Here is a 19,592-nt window from a genome sequence, read left to right on the forward strand (position 1 = left end):
AAAGAGTGCCTCTGAGCTTGTGCTGAGCGCTCTTTCCTCTCCAGACACAACAACCTGTTCCTATGAAAGATCTCAGGTTAGGAATTAGGTTTCACAGACCAACCTACTTTGAAAAGGTGCTCCTCTTTGCACTGCGTGGATTATTTTTGCAAACTACATTGCAACCTGCCTCCCCTCCATGAGAATCTCCCCCACCCTTAAGAATCCTGCCTCCCCCACCCACAGGATCCCCCCACCAAGGCGATCAAACGCACAGAGGAGGCAGGGAGAGCAAAGACCACCTCACTCCCAGTTCCTGCTTGGCTCAAAGGAGGCTCAGCACGCCTCTTCCGATCCAATCACCATCCCCACTGCAGAGGAGGAGGAGGCGGGGCGGAGACTTCATTGTTCTTTCCCTGCCCTTTCTCTACACTGATTGGACGAGACGAGCGCCTGCTCACCCACTCTCCACCAATAGCAGGGCACAGAAGACTGGAGGGAGGGGTGAGAAAGAGGCTCAGGTTAAGGCAGAGAGAGTACCACTTTCTGATCAGCTGGAGCATCCTTGATGCCTCCTGCATCCGTCCAGGTCCAGGTGGTACCTGGACTGCGGGTTACATGTCTTTTTAACCTTTCTTAGTGGATCACATAATGCAATGGGGAAATCTTAAAACTGAATATTCCATATATATTTTTCCTTCTCTTTTTCTTTCTTTCTTCTTTCTCATTCCCCCCTTTTTTCTTTCATTGTTATACTGCTCATATAATACCATGTGCAGTGGCATAGCTAGAGGGGGTGCAAAGCACTAAGTTTTGCAGGGAGCCTCATCGCAGCGTGCAAGGGGCCTCTCCCCTCTGGAGCCATTCCAGGCGGGTGGGGGGGGGAGCAAAACTGAAGCATATGCCTCCATTTTGTTCTCACTGCCTGGAATAGGTCAGAAGGGAAGGGGCCAATTGCACACTGTGGCGAGCCGCCCTGCAAAACTTAGTGCTTTGCACCCCCTCTAGGTATGCCACTGGCCATGTGTTACCTTAGACCGCTCCTAAGTCAAAATGAGTTTAAATGTAAATGCAATCAGTTCTCTTTATATGCAAAACCACTTATATTCAAGGGGCAGAATGGCCACCTACCTCTCATTATCTGCGACTCATTATCTGCGAATATTGTGCCAGTGCCGCATCAACTGGGCATTAATGTTGGCCTCATAGAGAATCAATGGACATGTTTGTGCCCACTTCCAGATTTGCCCTTCATCTCAGGCACCATCTTGGGGATTCCAGCTGAATTTTCACAACCCTGGGGATGATGAAAGGTCATCTGGAAGGGTACCTGAGGGTTGCTCTGAGGCTGGGGCAAGCCCAGGGAAGGAGCCAAGAGACAGGTGGAAGAGGAGGATGGGTGAAGTAACCCCCTCCCCACTGCTGAATTCTGAGACCTCATTGTTGGGCCAGCATCCTTCAATGAGTCAAGGGATAGCCTTCACTGAGAAATCAGCATTGCTGCAAACTTCAATGCATCAAATTGATAACCAACACAGAGGAGAAAGCATCAGATGTTGGCAGTGCTGATGAGCCTTTGCTATCACCCAGCCCCATAGACTTAAAGTTAAGATTCAGGATCATGAAGTTCCTAAGAGTGTATGGTGAAGAGAGTCCCCTGAAACCTAACCCCATTTTCCCCTTAGGCTCAATGATTTGGTATCCGCCAATTTGGTATCCACTAGGTTTTCCAGGAACCTAACCCTTGCAGATAATGAGAAGTGACTGTAAATAAATTCATTTGAAGTGTGAAAGGCTAGATGAGTGGACACATTTGCTGTGGACAGGTGTGGTTTCCGCCTCTCTCGCAAAATGTACTGAAATATGTAACATAGAAATATGGTGATCGAACATTCTGATCCAGCTCACTATTAAAAAGGAAAGCCGTGTTAAGTGACACCTCTTGGATATATAAATGAATCAAAAGTTGAAGCAAATGATACAATAGTTATCCCAGGGTACCAGCCTGGTACTACCAGGCTGAATCAATGACATTTGAAAAATCTACCTTAAGTTGATTGTACTCTTCCAGCACTACTAAGATCTCTGAGTCAGCAAACTGTAAAATGAGGTTTATGCAGGTCCATTTCTCTTTGAGTAAACCATGTCACTGGTTCATTTCTTGTTTTGCTGTAGACTTACTATTACTTATATTTTGCTATTTCTTAAAAAATCACAGAGCTATTCCATACTGTTTTTAGTGGTCTCCCATGCAGGCATAGATCAGATCCACATCAGCATCAGGTGCTCCCAGCCTTTCACTGGACCTTACAGACTGTTTGATGAATCATATGATTTTATTCACCTAACAGCCCAAGCCTAATCTGCGCTGGGGCAGACAGGCCCAGTGGCCTGCACTGTATCCACCACAGGATAGGAGGTGGCTAAAGAGCAACTCTGGATAACAAAATATTTTACCCCTTACCCCAAGCAACACCCCAGCAACCCCATGGGGCTCCTTGGATCTGTGCCAGCAAAATCGCTGGCACAAATCAAATCAGCCTGTGAGACTGCAGGGCCTGGGAGAGGGGGTTAGGTTTCAGCCTGAAGTGCTGCAGTCAGTCCCACACCCCTCCCAAACCTGATCTGCCCCCAGACTGTCCTCTCTCTGCCCAAAAATGCCCCCTTCCTGCCACCCTCCCACCCCAACCCCTCTGCACTGGCCTGCCTCAGCCAGCACAAACTTACTCTCTCCAGTGCTGGATCTGTTGCCAGTAGGCCAGTAGTTGCCAGTAGTTGTGAATGTGCTTTATGTTATCTTCACAATGCTCAACAGGGGGTCTGTGCCAACCTAACAGAGCATTAGAATTATGCTCTGTGTCCCATTTCATCCAAACATTTTATGGATATTATGGGAGGGGTGATAACCCTTGTGTGGCTTGTTCCTGAGACCCACCACATATAGAATGACCCCACTGGCAGTACAAAGCTAGGCATGTCTAATCAGAAGTAAGCCCCATTGAGTTCAATGGAAGTTACTCCCAGGCAAGTGTGCACAGGATTGCAACCTGGATCTATGAGTGAATGGAAACAGGAAACAGAATCAAATGTTGTATGGCAAAGCTGGGAACTCAGTCAGGACTCTTAAAAAAAAAAAAGAACACTGCACTAAGGCTGGAATAATGAAGCATCGTTCCTAAAATGAGAATTAATACAAGATATGATGTTTTAAAGTTATGTAATTACTGTGACTGTCTAGTCTGGGTTTCAGCCCTGCTAAATGTGAAGTGGGTTTTAAAGCATTCATTGATTTTGTTGCCATCCAATAACACATTGATCACAAATTCACAGAGGCTGTAAAAACAGAAGGAATATGATTTCCCCGAAGCTTAAGGAAAACAAAATACAAAATGAATCAATGTCGCATCCTTCATCGTTGACCTCACAATTTAATAAGCTAATAAAAGGGCAAGAAGCTGAAACTCAATAAAACATTTAATCAGTTTGTAGCTCTAATTTAATGTCAATAGACATATGCTTTTAAAAAAAAAGAGGAAAGCTGATGTAGAAGGAAATTATATCCTAGTTTCAGTATTCCGGGTTGATATGCCTGTAGCAACACAGTCTGACCAACAACCAGAGCTGCCACAAGTTGAAAGGATTGTATTAATAAGTGTGGACAGCAAAGCATACTTAAAAAGACATAGGGCGCAATCTTAACCAGGTCTAATCAGAAGTAAGTCCTATTTTGTTCAATGGGGCTTACTCTCAGGAAAGTGCGGTTAGGATTGCAGCCAAACTCTCTCAGGCAGTTGTTCACTTCATCTAGGCAGACATTTGAAATTACTCTTAGCACTGAGTAACCAGATAGTCTCTGCATGTGCACCTTGGGGTGCCCATATCAGGAAGTATAGCTTTGGGGCCCTCTTAACCTCTGCCAGCTCTGTCTTTAAGTGAATAGATCTATATGGTACAAAAGATACAAAAGTGAATTAGAATCAAGCATGGGCCACAAGCAACTCTATTAGACAAGCTGTGGGGAGATTGTTTTACGGAGGTCATCGGGTTTGGAATGCCCCACTAGAGCACCCAGACACTAATTGTTGTGAGTGTGGTGTTCAATAGGGTGGCCAACAAACTGCTTAACAAACATTTTTTGTTAATTGCTATCGACTCTGTGCCATAGACTTCTTAAGCATCCACAATGATCGTGTCTCTGTCTTTATCACCCCAGAACAGCAGGTGCTCAAGTCATTCCATTTGTCCAGTTGCATCACCAGAGAGAGCCAAACTTTTGGCAAGCCTTTGCTCGACACCTCCATCCACTGTGTCAGGAAAGACGGTCAGGCAACTGTGATCAGAATTTAGCCATCAGCAACCCTAAAATGGCCAAAAGGAAGAGTGGAGTCGATCCGAGAGACTTGCTGGCTGTGCCCTGGAGTGAATATGCGTGCATTCGAGGGCTGGCTGGAGTGCATTCGAGTTTTGTGATGGTAGAACTGGACCCCGGAAATGTAGCTGCTTCTGCCGTATCAGCATCACACACAGACTCAGAAGTGCAACCCTTCATGACCACACCTTCAGAAAATTCACCTGGTTGCAGAAGAACAGGAAATAACAAGATAGGTCTTAGCCACCAGAGGGCATGAGCTCACCATTTCTCAAAGATCCACAAGGCACCTCAAGTACAGTCTGCTTGCAGTATCTTCATCAAAAGGGCCGTCCAAAATGACATGCAGTGTTGAGCCACAAGCTCTGTCATTTTGGTTGGCCCTAATAGAGGTATTACTAGACTGCAGTCTCCATACACTCCATTTGTTTTAACCGATCCCATAAAAAACATGTCTGATCTGGAAGCAAATGACTGAAGCTGGAACCCAAACGGAATGAGTGAACAAACCAAAAATTACCAAAATGTATTAATCCAGTCAGATCAAGGCAATGAGACTCAGACCCAGCACAGTTCACAATGTCGTCATCACACGAATCCGAAAGCAGTCCATAGCAAGCAGGGCACTGCAGACCATTGCGTTTGGTATCTAGTGGTGGCACTGAACAAACACAGAGACAGTCAGCTTCTGGGGACAGTAGTGTGTGTTAAGAATGTTGCGTTACACAGTGACATGAGGTTACTAGATAAAGTTCCAGTCAACAGAGTAGCTAGAGGAGTGAAAAGCACTAAGCAGGACAGTTTCTGCTTCCTGTTGGCCTCTTTGTGGCATGCAGGCTTGTTGCCTCCATGTTCTGTTAAGGAAGCAAGTTAAGCAAGAAGCACCCACACTGCAAGATCTACTACAGTAAACAAAAGTAATTGTAATGGGTGTGGGGTGGGGACGTGGGAGCTACTATTTATATAGCATTCCCCCATATCCTTGGTTTGCAGGAGGGGGGCCTGGTCTGGAACCCCCACAGATACAGGGGACCACCTGTATATGGAGTGAAGCTGCTTGGAAAAGCAAAATGTCTTGGGCCAACCCTGGAGCAAAAAGTTCCCAGTGTGTGAAAGGGCCGGCAGAGAAAGGTATGAATGGATACCTACAGTTGATACGCAAGGCTGTATTGCAGGCATTGTCCTTGCAACAGGAAACACTTGACCTCGAGCTCCCTTTTTTACCCAAGTTAATACGAGTAGAACCAGATTCACAGGCACTGGCTGGAACGCAGTTCTTCACAACGCCGTTAACTCTGAGATTATCTGCGGGGGAAAAAAGGGACAGAGATTTCTCACCAGTGACAGCGCAGAGAAGCTCAGAAGTGAACAATCCCTTCCAAATCTCATGTTAGAGAGAAGTGAGATGGTTATAACTGCCCTTTAATGCAATCTTTATTTATTCTTACTGATATTTTTATTCTGCTTCCCAGCAGCTCACAAAGCAAGTCATAGGATCTACTACAAATGGAAGAACACATAACATAATATTAGACAAAAGGGTGCCACTGTAGAGCAGACCCCAACGTTGATGGCCACCCATCACACGTCCGGTGACACGTATCTGCAGCAGATCTTCTCCAAATTGCAACAAAACATGAGGGTCTGCTGAGTGATTTCTGCCGATATGTGGATTGTAACGGAGAACTGTCCTCTGCAGCTTACCTTGTGCACTTTCAAAGGCAGTGATGGCACAAAAGTCATGGCCAGGGGGGCAGGTCTCTATGTTACCAGTACAGTTGTGGCCTATATCTGAGCAGACTTCACATTCTAGAGCAATCCCTGTAAGGCACACAGGAAAAAAAGAAAGGTATTGTCCTAGCTTGCATGAGGCAATTTTCTTTATGCACTTTGCAGTGAACGAATGACTGGATGTAAACAGATCTGAACAGCTTTAGACAGCAGCTACATTATGGGTTTCACACCTGTTTTGTTGAACCAGAAGTCTTTTGACTGTGACCAGTCCAAAACAGTCCCCATAGTTAATTAAAACCAGTGGTAGATTGCAAGCCTTACATACAGAAGGTCTCATGCTCAACCCTGACATTTCCAGGTAGGGCTAGGAAGAGGTCTGTGCTCAGTGAGCCACAGTTAGGCAGTGTAAACTGTCCTAAGCTGCACAGATCACTGGTATGACTCAGTATGTTCTGTGTCTCCATATGCTAAGTGCAAGAGACAAGGCAAGAGCCCTAGCATGAGTAATGATGATATGATGACTGCTAACTTTGGTAGAACCAGCCTCACCAATAGTCACAACCTGTTGATTTGGTCCGAAATACCTGTTCAGCCTCAGGTACAAATTATTCTGACTGATTTTGGGTAACCACAAGATTGCCTAGAATGGCTCTGATTGAGAGTGGGAGGGTTGCTTACATCCCACATTGTGGTGCCTGCAGTACTTTACCACACCACCCCCTCCCCCTTTGGCTAGGTTACTGTCAAGCAGCATCAAATGCTTCAAGGATAGCACAGGCTTTCATTAAGCCATCGTGACAAATAGCGAATGCTGCATCGTTTAAACCAGTGATTTTCAACCTTTTTCATCTCACAGCACACTGACAAGGTACTACAACTGTCAAGGCATGCTCATATCCCCCAATGGCCCTATTAATAAATGACCCTCCCCCAAATTCCTGTGGCACACCTGAAGGATATTTGCGGCACACCAGTGTGCCATGGCACAGTGGTTGAAAATGGCTGGTTTAAACAGAATCAAGGTATTATATAGAAAATGGCATGGCACTGCTAAAAGTAAGGGGAATCAGAAAGCAAGGGAGGCTCCCTTCTATTCACCCCATTTCATATAAAATACCACTGGAATACTGCTTTCTTGGCTTATTTGATTATTTAGATTCTTCCTTTCCAGAAGAAAGTTGAGTCTAAAGCAGTTAAAAGTTGAGACCATCAATAGCAAAGCATCACAAAATTAACAATGACATGTGCACAGCACTTTATAAAATACTTTTTTTTTTTTGGTCTCATCTTTGGACTGCTAGTTTTCACAAAGATTTTATTTGAATAAATAAAAATAAAGGGAGATAAAATTAAAACAAAACAAAATGGAAAGAAAATAAACCAGAACTAAGCACAGATGTGCCAGGGAAGCGTGTGTCCATTTCATTCCTGAATCCCATTTCAGAAATTGGAAGCACTCCCTTGCACATCCTAGAGCCACCATATTCTGAAGTAAGGAGCCTGTCGTAACGGATTCAGAGCTGGGTGCTCTAGAACACAGATCAGATCTGTAAAGAGCTAGCAAAGAATAATCTATCTATGAATCCTATCACTTGATCTCTTCCATGCCTCTTAAGCACAAGCGTCCATATATACACACCCAAAAGCTATAGCAGGTAGATGTTGCATCAATTTCTTTCTAGCATATCGCACCACCACCACAGGCTGAGATACTCACCTCCAGCTATGAGTGCCGAGAGGAGCCAAATCCCAAGGAAGGCCTGCATTGTTGCTGGGTCAGAATTGGGTTGAGCAACTGATGCAGCCAGCTCTTCTGTTGGGAGTTATAGCCATACAAACAATTACTGGAAATTAGGGAGGAGTGTTCAAGAGTGTCTTGACTCCTTGGGGCCATATTAGAGAGGAAGTTGTGCAACAAAATCCTTCCCTCCATGGAGCCCAAGGGGGCATACATTTTCCCCCCTCCAGTTTATCCTAACAGCAGCTCAGTGATATAGATTAAGATGAGGGAAAGAGAGGCAGACACTGGCTATTTAGTGGAGAGATCAGGCCCTACCCAAACCCCTTAGATCCCTGAGACCATGTGGTGAAATGCTGACATGCCCCATCCCGCCAGGTGCACAGATTGGACCAGTAGCATAACTAGAAGGGGAGCAACAGAGTAAGTACTGCAGGCCCACAGTGCGCTATGTAAGCGTCCTCTCCCACTTGTCATCAGAGCCATTCCGGGCAGCAATGCTCAGGAGACGCCATGTGGTTTGGCAAGGGGGCTGCCATATTTATGTCCTGGGAGTGTGGTGGAAGACCAGTGAAATGGCTGGCAGAGGTGGGCACAGGGTCTCAGCTCCATCAATCTGCTACCTGAGGCAAGCACTTCCTCACGCCTTATTAGCACACCAGCTCGGGTACGAATTTCAGATCTGAGAGATCAACTTTGTTTTCTATTAGGACTCCCAAAGTCCACCAATGAGAATCAGGTGCAAAATGATGGCTCAGAAGGGTGAGATCTCACTTGGAATGAAAGGCTCAACCCAAGAATTTATCTTCATTTCCAAAACTAAGCTCATGGTCTTCTCACACACTAAAAAGATCCACTCCTGTTCTGCTCCCAGCTGGCTTTGTTTCAAGTGGCAAGTGTATTTTTGGGGGTGGGGGTTGCGTGCGAAGCCTCTTGCAGATGTTATTGTTAAGCAGTTGGGAGTCAGAAATTGTTGCCAATCAAATCAGCCACCTTAAAACAGCTTGAGAGAAGCAGTCTTGGCATAATCAAAACTAGCAATTTCATGTTCATTTCTTTACAGATATATTGTAGGCATTTTTTTCCTATGGAGAAAACCAAGACACTTCTCTTGCTCTCTCGCTCTCGCTCTCACACACACACACACAAAATGGAAATCATTAAACCAGGGTTGTCAAACATAAGGCCCAGGGGCTGGATGTGGCCCCTGGAAGCTTTTTATCCAGCCCTCAGGCTCTCAGCTGCTGAGGTGTTACCACCGAAACAGCGGCCCACATGAAAATTGGGCTTTCCCATATCTTGAAAAATGATCACGATTTGCATATTTTCTCTTTTGTCATTTGCAGTTAATGAACTTCTATATGAGAACAAGGTGCTGATTTCTGGCCATCAGCTGCTTAATGATGTCACTTTCTGCTTGATGACATCATTTCTGGCCCTCAGCAGATGCCCAGAATGCTAACTTCGGCTCTCTGTAGGAAATGAGTTTGACACCCCTGCATTAGACCAACGATTCATTTTTTCACACAATTATTTTAGGGGCTTATCAAGATGCAAGTTACACATAGTTTTGTTTTTTCTCTATCAACATTTTTTTTTTAGTTGAAAGGCAACCTCAGAGACTAAAATCAAGAGGCCAGTTCAGATGATACTCCAACCAGCCCCCTTTAATTGCATGGGGGAGAGAGAGCATGGAGTCACATCTCACCCCCTCCCCCCGATCACTCTGTCACCTAATCACATGAGAAGGTGCTAAAATCGTCCAGGCACACCACTGGTTTTTGGACAATTGACAAGGCACACCACACTGTCTGTGGGGGGCATACAGCCCAAAATAGCCCTACTAATATATGGGTGGGGAGTTAGATGAACCATATGTATGTGTGTACATGCAATTAGGCACTGCTGTGCTGGGTGGCTGGAATTTGTGGACAATGCTTTACTCCCACATGTTTTAAGCAGGTGCTCAAATTGGTCCAAGCTTGAAAAAGCGGTGATGGTTATGCTTTTCCCTTCTAGCAGATAAAAAATACAATTATGGTTCTCATACTGCTTTGTTCCCTGTTATGGAAAGAGGTTGAGACAGCTGCAAGTGTGCATCTGGTACAGTATCTAGTAGCTACTAATCACCAGCCAGATTATTATTATTTTTTTAAAATTTGTTTTATATTTCCTCCAGGAAACACATACACAACTGTTCTTCCCCACTGTGTGTTCCCAGCGGTCTGGGGCACATTAACAATCCTTCCACTTTCTGTTCTTAAAAGTACAAGGATCCCTTGTAAGTACAAGGATCCCTGATCCCCTCCACTGGATCAGGTCAATAAGAACTTTGCTCCATGACAAGGACTTTGTTCCAACACAGCACCCAGCCATGCCAGTTGAGATGCTTTTTCCAGAGTGTCAAGACCAGTGAATCACACCCTTGCTTCCTTTCGAAAACAGGCACATGTAAACAAGTCTCACGAGACTCTGGCTTCCTCCCTCGCTGATTCCCACGTATCTTTCTCAGCAGGAAATCCATCCCTGGTTGGCACTCCACCTCGGCCCCACCCTCCTCAAGCATGTCAGGCCCTTAACGGGGGTGGCCGCCATCCATTTCCTTTTGGCTCTGTCCAGCTGCAAAGTGTTTTTCCGGTCTTCCCAGTGACAGAACCTCAGCATCAAGCAATTGCTGTGCTGTCTGAGAAACAGAGTTTACATGCCCTTGCATGTGCTGCTTTGCAGAGCTGACATCATGGTCGTGTCTGCTTATATATTGCCACATTAAAAGTGAATTTGGTTTTTACACAGCAGTGACTTTTATCTTCTGCAAAGATGCCCTCAGATTGGGTCAGGGTGACTTTCCTGTAGGGCACTGGTCTTCAACTTTTTTCATGCCATGACCTCAATAAATAAATAATGCACCATGAAACCCATCGCTGATCCTGCCCCCCAAGATTCAGGCCATTTTCCCCTACCTTCTGTGTCTTCAGAACAACCTGTGAGGTAGCAACCTCAGCAGGGCTGGCCATAGGAGTTGTGGGGCAATACAGTGCAAAGAGGCTGTGCAGGGTTATATCAAGAAAAAGGAAATACCATGGTTGAATTGGATCAAGCCCTCTCTTGCAAGGGCTTTGAAAGGTTGCCACAACCTCCCAAATGAAGCTTCGTGACCCCACCGGAGTCATGGCAGTCAGGTTGAAGAATACTGATGTAGAGCTTAATTTGTAAAACTGGAAGCATTAGGTCCAACAATGATAATTTTTTTCTAAAAGGAACTGCAGGGTTGGGGGAGGGATTCAGGCTACAGCATTGAAAAGACCTCCAGCCCGTCACACAGCAACCCCTGTACAAACAGTCCTCTCCCAGAGCTGCTATTGGCTATGGAGGCAAAAACATACAATGGCTATATGTCCACAGGGGTGGACAACTAGCATCAGGCAATGTACGAGATCTTGGCCGTAACTTGGCCCTGAGACCTGAGATCTTGAAACTTTGCCCCCTAATCTTAAACCAAATAATAATAATAATAACCAAAAAATAATAAAATTGCTGGTTAATAGAATGTGTTCCAATCAACTTGAACCTGAACCCAGAGCGGAATCTTGTTTCTTCCACAGGCACTCAAAATGGCAGGCGGTATATGTTGAAACTGATAGAGCTGATCTCTTGAAAACTGATCTCTTGATAAAGTTCTTGGAACAAAGTTTTTGGAACAAATAGAAGCCTTCCTTGGAAAGACAAGAGCAGCCCCATGGAGGAACAAATGTGATTTTTGCTCTAAAGCTGCACCCGCTGAATTTCCACCCGCTTACACAGCTGATAACTTGTCACAGCCACAAGCAACCTGCAGAAAACCAAAACATAACAAAACATCCAGCAGCCTGGAATAGCAATCCCACATTGCTCCAGGCAGAGAATCCCTGATGCAACACTTTTGTTGCCAAGTTACACAAAGCCAATACACTTGCATAATGACATACTTTAGGTGAAATTCAGCGTCTTACTGTACACACTGGTGTTTAAAGCTGTTTCTTGTTTCCGGAGTTAATTTGAGTGATGCCAATCATTGAGGCTGTGACACATTCCCATTAGAATTTCCACAGGAAAATTCCCTTGTTGATATGCCCACTCAGAGTTCATGACTGGCAAATATTTCAGATGTGTATGCACAATTATTTGCAGGAATGTTGAACAGATAATGCAAACGCTGAGGAACACGACACCACTGCTGGCATTCAGACATTCCTGTTTCTGGAAATGTTTCTGGAAATATTGTTGGAATGTGCTGAAATGTTTCACTTCAGCTCTTGCTGCTGCTGCTGCTGCATTCAGAATACGTTGTCCTAACCCAAACAGACACAATCATTTCTCAAAAGCATCAGTATCTTTTGTAACTAGTGAGTGCATCAGAAGAGCCCTACTGAATCAGGCCAGTCTAGTTCCCAATCTCATCTGATCTTGGAAGCTAAGCAGGTTCAGGCCTGGTTAGTACTTGGATGGGGGACTGCCTGGGAATGTAGGCTTATACCATAGTCTTTTGAGACTGAAGGTTGCCAACCAATTCAGTACAGTGACATAGCTAGAGGGGGGTGCAAAGCACTAAATTTTGCAGAGAGCCTCACCGCAGCGTACAAGCAGCACTCCCTCTGCCCTTCAGAGCCATTCCAGGCAGTGGGAGCAAAATGGAGGCGAATGCCTCAGGCCCAGAAGTGGGTGGAAATGGCAGAAGATGCCTCCTAGGCCTGGAAGCCATACACAAGGCTTTTTGGACTTGCTCCAGCAATTTAGCTGGAACATATTCAAGTAGCCCCAATGGAGAGCCTGGAGCTTGACACAGGGTAAGGGAACAAATGTCTCCCTTACCCAGAGGAAACCTCCAGCCTGCTCAAACCCATAACCATGCACCACAGCTCTGATGATCTTGTCAACCTAGATCTATAGAGATAACTGAAGAATTGCCACCAAGGGCAGAAATTCAGTCCAGATGTGTTACTGGGTGCCTCCCAGTCCTATAGCTCTATTATCCTATTACTCTATGTTGTGCTAAACAGCACTAGGCATAAAGCTGAGGGCATTGTCCTCTTTGATATGTCAATAAGTTGTAAAACTCACAAACACTGCAGATTTAAAAAGGCAACAATAGATCTTCTTTGGGTTGTGAGAAATTTTTAATAGCATCTTTATAAATATCATAATTTCCCTTCCAAACATTCTGAAGCGAGACATATCGCTCCAGCAAGTGACATGAACGGGAGGTTCAGGTCAGCAGAGAACTGATCCATGTAAACTATATGTTTTGAGATCAATGCTCTCCAATGAAATGAATTGGGGTTTCCATATATGAAAGACCAGTGCATGTCCATCAGAGTGCACATGAAACGGTTTATCAAGGCACTAACATTTACACATCCTGGGAACTGCAAAATGGATCACTGTGTACATTTATGACGCCTCCACTTCTTGATTGCCAGGCTCGGCTGGTAATCTCTCCTCTGCCAGTGGTATATTCGGTTGACTAAAACGTGACTTTCTTCAATCGTCCCCACAATGAGATATACTCTGGTTTGGTGAGTCTGAACCATCCTCTGAGTGCAGTTTTCATTGATCAGCAACCATTGCTCCACCATAGTGCGGATATCGTAAGGCAAAAGCAAACCCTGGTTAAGAAATTCCACCTGGATGTCAATCTTATACTCTTGAAGGCTGAAGATAGTTTGTTTCGCGGACAATTTCACTTTCACTACTGTGGAGGGAAAACAAACACGTGTGTGACTTTTCCTGTACAAATATAGCAGGCTGCTATGCCATGTGTTCATGTCATATTCGGAAATCAGCCCTAAGTCAGAAAACATAAAAGTGCTTAAATGCCATTGGTCTGAGTGCGAGCAATGCTTTCTCTAAAACAGTGTTTCTCAGAGTGTGTTCCTAGGAGCCCTGGGGTTCCCCGAGACCCCTTCAAGGACTCCACGAGCACACCATAAGTAGCCACTGGCCACCATCTGCTTGGTGCTGCACCGCTCATGTGCTGGGAGTTCTGTGCTGGGAGGGCTCCCCGAGACTCCGTTTAGAAGCACAAAGGCCTCTGGAGACCAAAATATTTGAGAACCACCGCTCTAGATGATTCTCAGTCTGTATAAAGCTATAATTATTACCTGCTCTGATCCAACTATTACTAGAAGGGCCATCCTGCACTTTAATAGGACACGTGTGATTGTAAACTGCGTACAATGGACCCTCATTATTTGCGATTTGAATATCCTTGGTTGCTGAACCCATGGCTGGAGGGCCTCAGAGGATCTCGTGGACATGATCAGAAGTGGCTTCCATTCACGTCCGGTAGGCCTTCTGAGGAGGCCAGGAGCCATGGGCAATCTCCAAAGGGCCAGGTAAATTGTCATTGGCATCTTGTAACTGGTAAGTTGTAAGTTATAACTTACTCCCAGGTAAGTTGTTGTGGCACCATGCCACCGCCATTATCCATAGAATTTAGTATCTGGCGGAACGGATCCCCTGCAGATACTGAGGGCCCTCTGTAATTGCTTTCCCTTCAAATAATTCTGGGATTGCAGGGTTCATGTTTCTGGGGTTTTAATACTCCTTTCAGCTCTGCTATGGACCTGCTCTTGCCCCTCCCATGGCTGCTATTTGCCCCAAAGGGGAGCCCCCACCTGCGCTAGTCCACAATACCTGATAACTTAATCACCTGGATTAAGTTCACAGGTGATGAAGTTCATCTATGATGTGAATTATGACTGAGTTCGACATGATCAACTTTTGAGTCTCCACAGCATTTTTGAAACCCATTTGGAATAAAAGTTTCAGAATGTGGAAGACAAGAGAGTCTGCGGACTGGTCCCTTTTAAGCTGTAATAATAGCAGTTTGTTTTTTAGTTTTTTAAAAAGAACTTACCAAAACTGTTGGCACAAAAACTGTCAAGAGCTCTCTTGTGTGTGAGAAAGTCTTCAACAGTTGGACAAGTCTGGCAGGTTGGCTTGGGAAAGGCTGGCAATGAGAAGACAGGGAACAGATTTATCTTTGGGTGTACACTTTATTTAAGACAAAAATATAAGGCCATATATAGTGAGTTCTCCTTATTCAAGGGCTCAGCATTTTCAGATTTTAATATCCACAGATGTGGATATCAGGCCTGTGGCTAGAGGGCCTTGGAAGACTACCCAGATTCAATTGGAAGGTACTTCCAGTTTGCTGGAATAGGTCCCCTTTGGATTCATTATCCATAGAATTTGTACCCTTGAGGGGTCCTGAAACGAATTCCCCACAAATGCCAAGGGCCCACTGCACTCTGTGATCTACTGAAATAGTGCCTGTACTTTGCAATGATGAGAAAGAGAAAAGTCAAAGCAAGGGCTCTGAAATCTCCAAGATTATAGGTTGTATCCTGAGAAACTTTGAAATTCATGGGACTTAAATGAGTGATGCTTGCTTTGTCTCATTGATTTCACTGCTGCTTTGTCATGGCTAACAGCATAATTTTATGGATGTCTATTCAAAGCGAGCCCTGTAGAGTGCAGTGGAACTTACTCCCAGGTAAGCGTGCGTGGGACTAATGGCTTGAGATGGGTGAAAACTTTTAATTTTTTACAGATTTCGATGCTTTCCAAAATTAGAAGTACAGAAAGCAATGTTTTTATTCCAAGGGCACATTCTTATAAATTATAATTATAAATTATAATCACTAGTATTATAATTATAGGTAGGTGACACAGGTTTATTTATAGTGTCAGCAGATGTGAGTAACCTATGATGGACCTTTCCTCCATTTATGTGTCCAATCCCTTTTAAAGGCATGGAGGCCAGATGCCATCATTACATCCTGTGGCAAGGAGTTCCACAGATTAACTACCCATTGGATAAAGAAATATTTTATCTGTTCTAACTCTCTTGACACTCCGTTTTAATGGATGTCCCCTGGTTCTGATGTTGTGTGAAAGGCAAAAGAACATCTCTCTGTCTACTCTATCCACCCACTCGCCGCCCGTAATTTTGTACATCTCAATCACATCCTCCCTCAGGCGCCTTTTTTCTAGACTGAAGAGCCCCAAAAGCAGTAGCCTTTACTCATAAGGGACGTGCACCGACACAGTGATCGTTTGGTCGCACAATCATTTTTACACTTCTGTGGAAATACAGTGGACTTGTATATTTTAATAATCTCTTACCCCCCTCTCCCACTCCTACACACCACAGATGATACCTTTGAGGACTGAGTATTCTTTGCCGAGAGATTCCAGGCATACGTCATCATCTGCAGGAAATCGATCACAGTTCAGGCTGCTGGGCCAGGTGTGTCCTTGGCATTGCAGGGCAGGCATGCAGCTGTCCCAGACGGCAACACACAAACTTCTGCAAGGCTGGATGAACCTGGTGTAAAAGGAAAAAATCCAATCTCATTAGCAAGAACTTCATCACAAGGCCTGGGTCCGTAGCTCTCAAACTCTTGCACAGAGCAAAGCATTTTTAACTGGTGATGAAAATGCTACAAAGCGGCACTTAAAATAGTAGGAAAAGCATTCAATTTATGATGCCCTACTAAAAATGGGCATTTATTTCATGTTGTACTCCCATTCTCCTGCCTCAGCGTGCTCACCCACATCAATCTCTTCACACCAGAATAATGTGGTTCTAAATAGTATCACAAATTTAAACAACTGCAAAGACTATAATTTTTTAGTCGAAGATATTTTAGGATGTTCATGTTTTTAAAATCTTCATAAGCATCACTGTGATTTTTCCATGCGCACTAGCCCTAATCTGTTGGTCGCTGTCCTTTCTACCTTCGTTCTGTCCCCTTGCTCATGGCTATAGTCCAGCCATAAGGCTGCAATCCTATAAGCACTTACCTGGGAGCAAGCCCCAGTGAAAACAGTGGGACTTCTGAGTAACATGCATAGGCTGGAGCTGTAACTCTCTTGAGAGTTCAGACTTTCCATTTATCTAATGCAGGGCACACATATCATTTTGTGTTTGCAGGGAACGTCCCCTCACGGGTTATATTTCTTTATCATGCATGTAATTAATCTGTGGAACTCCTTGCCACAGGGTGTGGTGGTGGTGTCTGGCCTAGATGCCTTTAAAAGAGGATTGGACAGATTTCTGGTGGAAAAGTCCATCACAAACCATGAGAAGAAGGCTATGGGATACAGGAAGCTGGACTAGATGGGCCTTTGGCCTGATCCAGCAAGGTTCTTCTTGTTTGTAAGAGACTGTTTCTATATTCTTACAATATTTAAAGGCCTTGATGGCAATAGGATGCACATATTTAAAAAATAAATAAAACTGTATGATGCTAATAAGGCTGACCAATAAGAAATGTGTTCACTTGATTACCAAGTGTTATATAAATGTACATACACCTGCATATCATCAAAGCCTCAGTATAAGTGCCTTTTCGAGGACTACTGAAGAACATCTCAGACCATGTAAAATGTTATAAGCAACTATCACTTTTTACTATCAGTAAGAAGAAATCATCCAATTTTCTTGTCTCCACTAGGGTAACAACCAAAGGCTGCAATCCTATGCACACATTCCTGGGAGTAAGTCTCATTGAACCGAATAGTACTTACTTCTGAGTAGATATGCATAGAAATGAGCAGAGAAAAAGCATTGAAAACAAATACATCTACATCTAAGTATTCCAACCTTTTAGAAGATTTGCCATCTCTTTACTAATAAATATCCAAAAGAAAGAAAGAAAAAAAACAAACCTGTCCATCAAACTGGACAGTTATAATTTGCCCTCACCAATTACATTACCAATTAGGTCAATTAGCAGTTGCCACTCTAGTTTTTCCATACAGCTATTTTATTGTTTTTGTCATACAGCCACAAACAATAGTTTAGCAGATGAGGGAGGGCTGAACTGGGAAGAACTTTTTCTTTGGTCCCTGAAAGGTGTTGTTTAAAAGGCACAGCTCAATTAATTAGTCATAGTTAGACACAAGCTCCATTCAGTATGTTACTTTTGAAAGACCTGGGGGCACAGTCACAGGAGAAATGTCTATCTGAAGATGAAGAACATTGGAAAGATTTATTTTTCACATTTTTTTTATACTGCCCTTACTCCAAGGAGCTCAGGGTGGTGTACCTGGTTCCTTTCTTTTGTCCTCACAACAATCCTGTGAGGTAGGTAAGGCTGAGAGAAAGTGACTGGTCCAAGGTCACCCAGGAAGCTTCATGGCTGAGGGGGGATTTGAACCTGGATCTTCCAGGTCTAAATCCAACCCCCAAACCACAACACCATCCTGGCGTTCTTTGAAATACCTCCATACAGGACTTATATGTACCTGTATATACCTCATATATATGTAAATACCTCATATATATGTAAATACCTCATAACAGCATCAGAAAGGAAACATTCACACTGTAATTTCAGAAAGGAGACATCTACACTTGAAAACTCCTCTCAGTTTCCTTCCTATTCCCCTTGTCTCGCCAGAAACGTTCCACAGAAACAATGCCCCAAAAATGTTAGCCCAGTAGTTCTCCAACTTTTTAGCACCGGGACCCACTTTTTAGAATGACAATCTGTCGGGACCCACCAAAAGTGATGTCATTAACCTGGAAGGGATATCATGGTTGGAAGTGGCATAATCAAGCAGGAAAATTTTAACCTCTCCCAAGCAAAAAAATAAAGTCTAGGTAAGTAAGTAGTAATTAAAAATTGACAATAAGTATAAGTTTAAAAAATTATTTAAAATAAAGAAGAACCCTCCTAATCCTCTCAAGCAGTTGCTGATCTTTTAAAAAAAATTTCCCAAACATCCCTAAGGCTGTAATCCTATCCACACTTACCTGGAACTAAGCTCCATTGACTACCTTTGTTCAAAGCATATATATAGTAGCCTGTTAAAAGTATTGGTCTGTAACTTTTCTCCAAATGCAGTCACATACCATGGTAGCCTCAAGTTTAATATATTAAAAATAAAATACACATTGAAATAAATGGGGACCCACCTGAAATTGGCTTGTGACCCACCTAGTGGGTCCCGACCCACACTTAAGCTATTCAAACCTAGCTTGGTACTTACGTGTCCAAGCAGACCGGGGCAAAGAGAGAACACAAAAACATTCTTGCATAAGGGTGGCAATCAGTCCGCACGAGATGCTGCCAAGCGGCTGATTTTGGAATCACTTCTGCTAAACTCGTGTGTCCCATAAAGTTGGGTAGCCTCATTTCCAAGTAGCCGACATCATGGCACATGTCCAGTTCCTTTGGGATAGCCACACACTTAGTGGACAGTCCAATGTCCAAACCCGTGGCTGGCCTTAGCACAAAGACAAGCACAAACACTGCAGGAAGCATCTTTTCAAGCTCCAAATGAAGATGTAACATCCCCCTACAGGGTTGCCCAAACCTGATCATTTGCACTTTATACGTTTCCAGGGCTCCCTTCATTATCAGCCACTTATCAAAAACCTTCATGGTGAGATGGGGGCTGATTGCCCATTTAAATGATTGATGTGATAACCAAGGCAGAAAAAAAATGCAGAATATTTTTACCTGAAATGAAACATTGACATCAGAGATATGGAGGGGTATCAGGGAAGGTGTGTGTGTGTGTGTCAAGTTTCAGGATTTTTCTGTATGTTCTTGAAATTGTGATTGGCACATGAGATGTTTGCTCTGTTTGTGTGAAGCTGAATGGAGACAGGCTCCTGGGGGGAAGCAAGTATGGGAACAGACAGCCTGTCTCCTGGGGCTGGGGTAGTCTCCTTTGGTTTCAGACAAGGTCAGTCCTGCAGAAAGTATAGACAAGTGG

At 44.1% G+C, this 19,592-nt stretch overlaps 2 protein-coding genes across 2 annotated transcripts; both read right to left on the minus strand.

Annotated features, from left to right (window-relative positions):
* Positions 1 to 4,315: 4,315 nt before the first annotated feature.
* On the minus strand, positions 4,316 to 7,848 carry LOC136657054 (phospholipase A2 inhibitor and Ly6/PLAUR domain-containing protein-like). The gene is made up of 5 exons (XM_066633650.1): positions 7,800 to 7,848; positions 6,053 to 6,169; positions 5,498 to 5,653; positions 4,869 to 5,009; positions 4,316 to 4,551 (listed from the first exon to the last, which is right to left on the minus strand). The coding sequence occupies exons 1-5, from the start codon at positions 7,846 to 7,848 to the stop codon at positions 4,316 to 4,318; spliced, it is 699 nt and encodes a 232-aa protein (XP_066489747.1).
* A 5,386-nt stretch (positions 7,849 to 13,234) lies between these two features.
* LOC136657057 (secreted frizzled-related protein 2-like) lies at positions 13,235 to 19,144 on the minus strand. The gene is made up of 4 exons (XM_066633654.1): positions 18,861 to 19,144; positions 16,022 to 16,188; positions 14,716 to 14,808; positions 13,235 to 13,548 (listed from the first exon to the last, which is right to left on the minus strand). The coding sequence occupies exons 1-4, from the start codon at positions 19,133 to 19,135 to the stop codon at positions 13,235 to 13,237; spliced, it is 849 nt and encodes a 282-aa protein (XP_066489751.1). The 5' UTR covers positions 19,136 to 19,144.
* Between the last annotated feature and the right edge of the window lie 448 nt (positions 19,145 to 19,592).

Source organism: Tiliqua scincoides, chromosome 7, assembly GCF_035046505.1.
Source record: "Tiliqua scincoides isolate rTilSci1 chromosome 7, rTilSci1.hap2, whole genome shotgun sequence".
Classification (NCBI taxonomy): Eukaryota; Metazoa; Chordata; class Lepidosauria; order Squamata; family Scincidae; genus Tiliqua; species Tiliqua scincoides.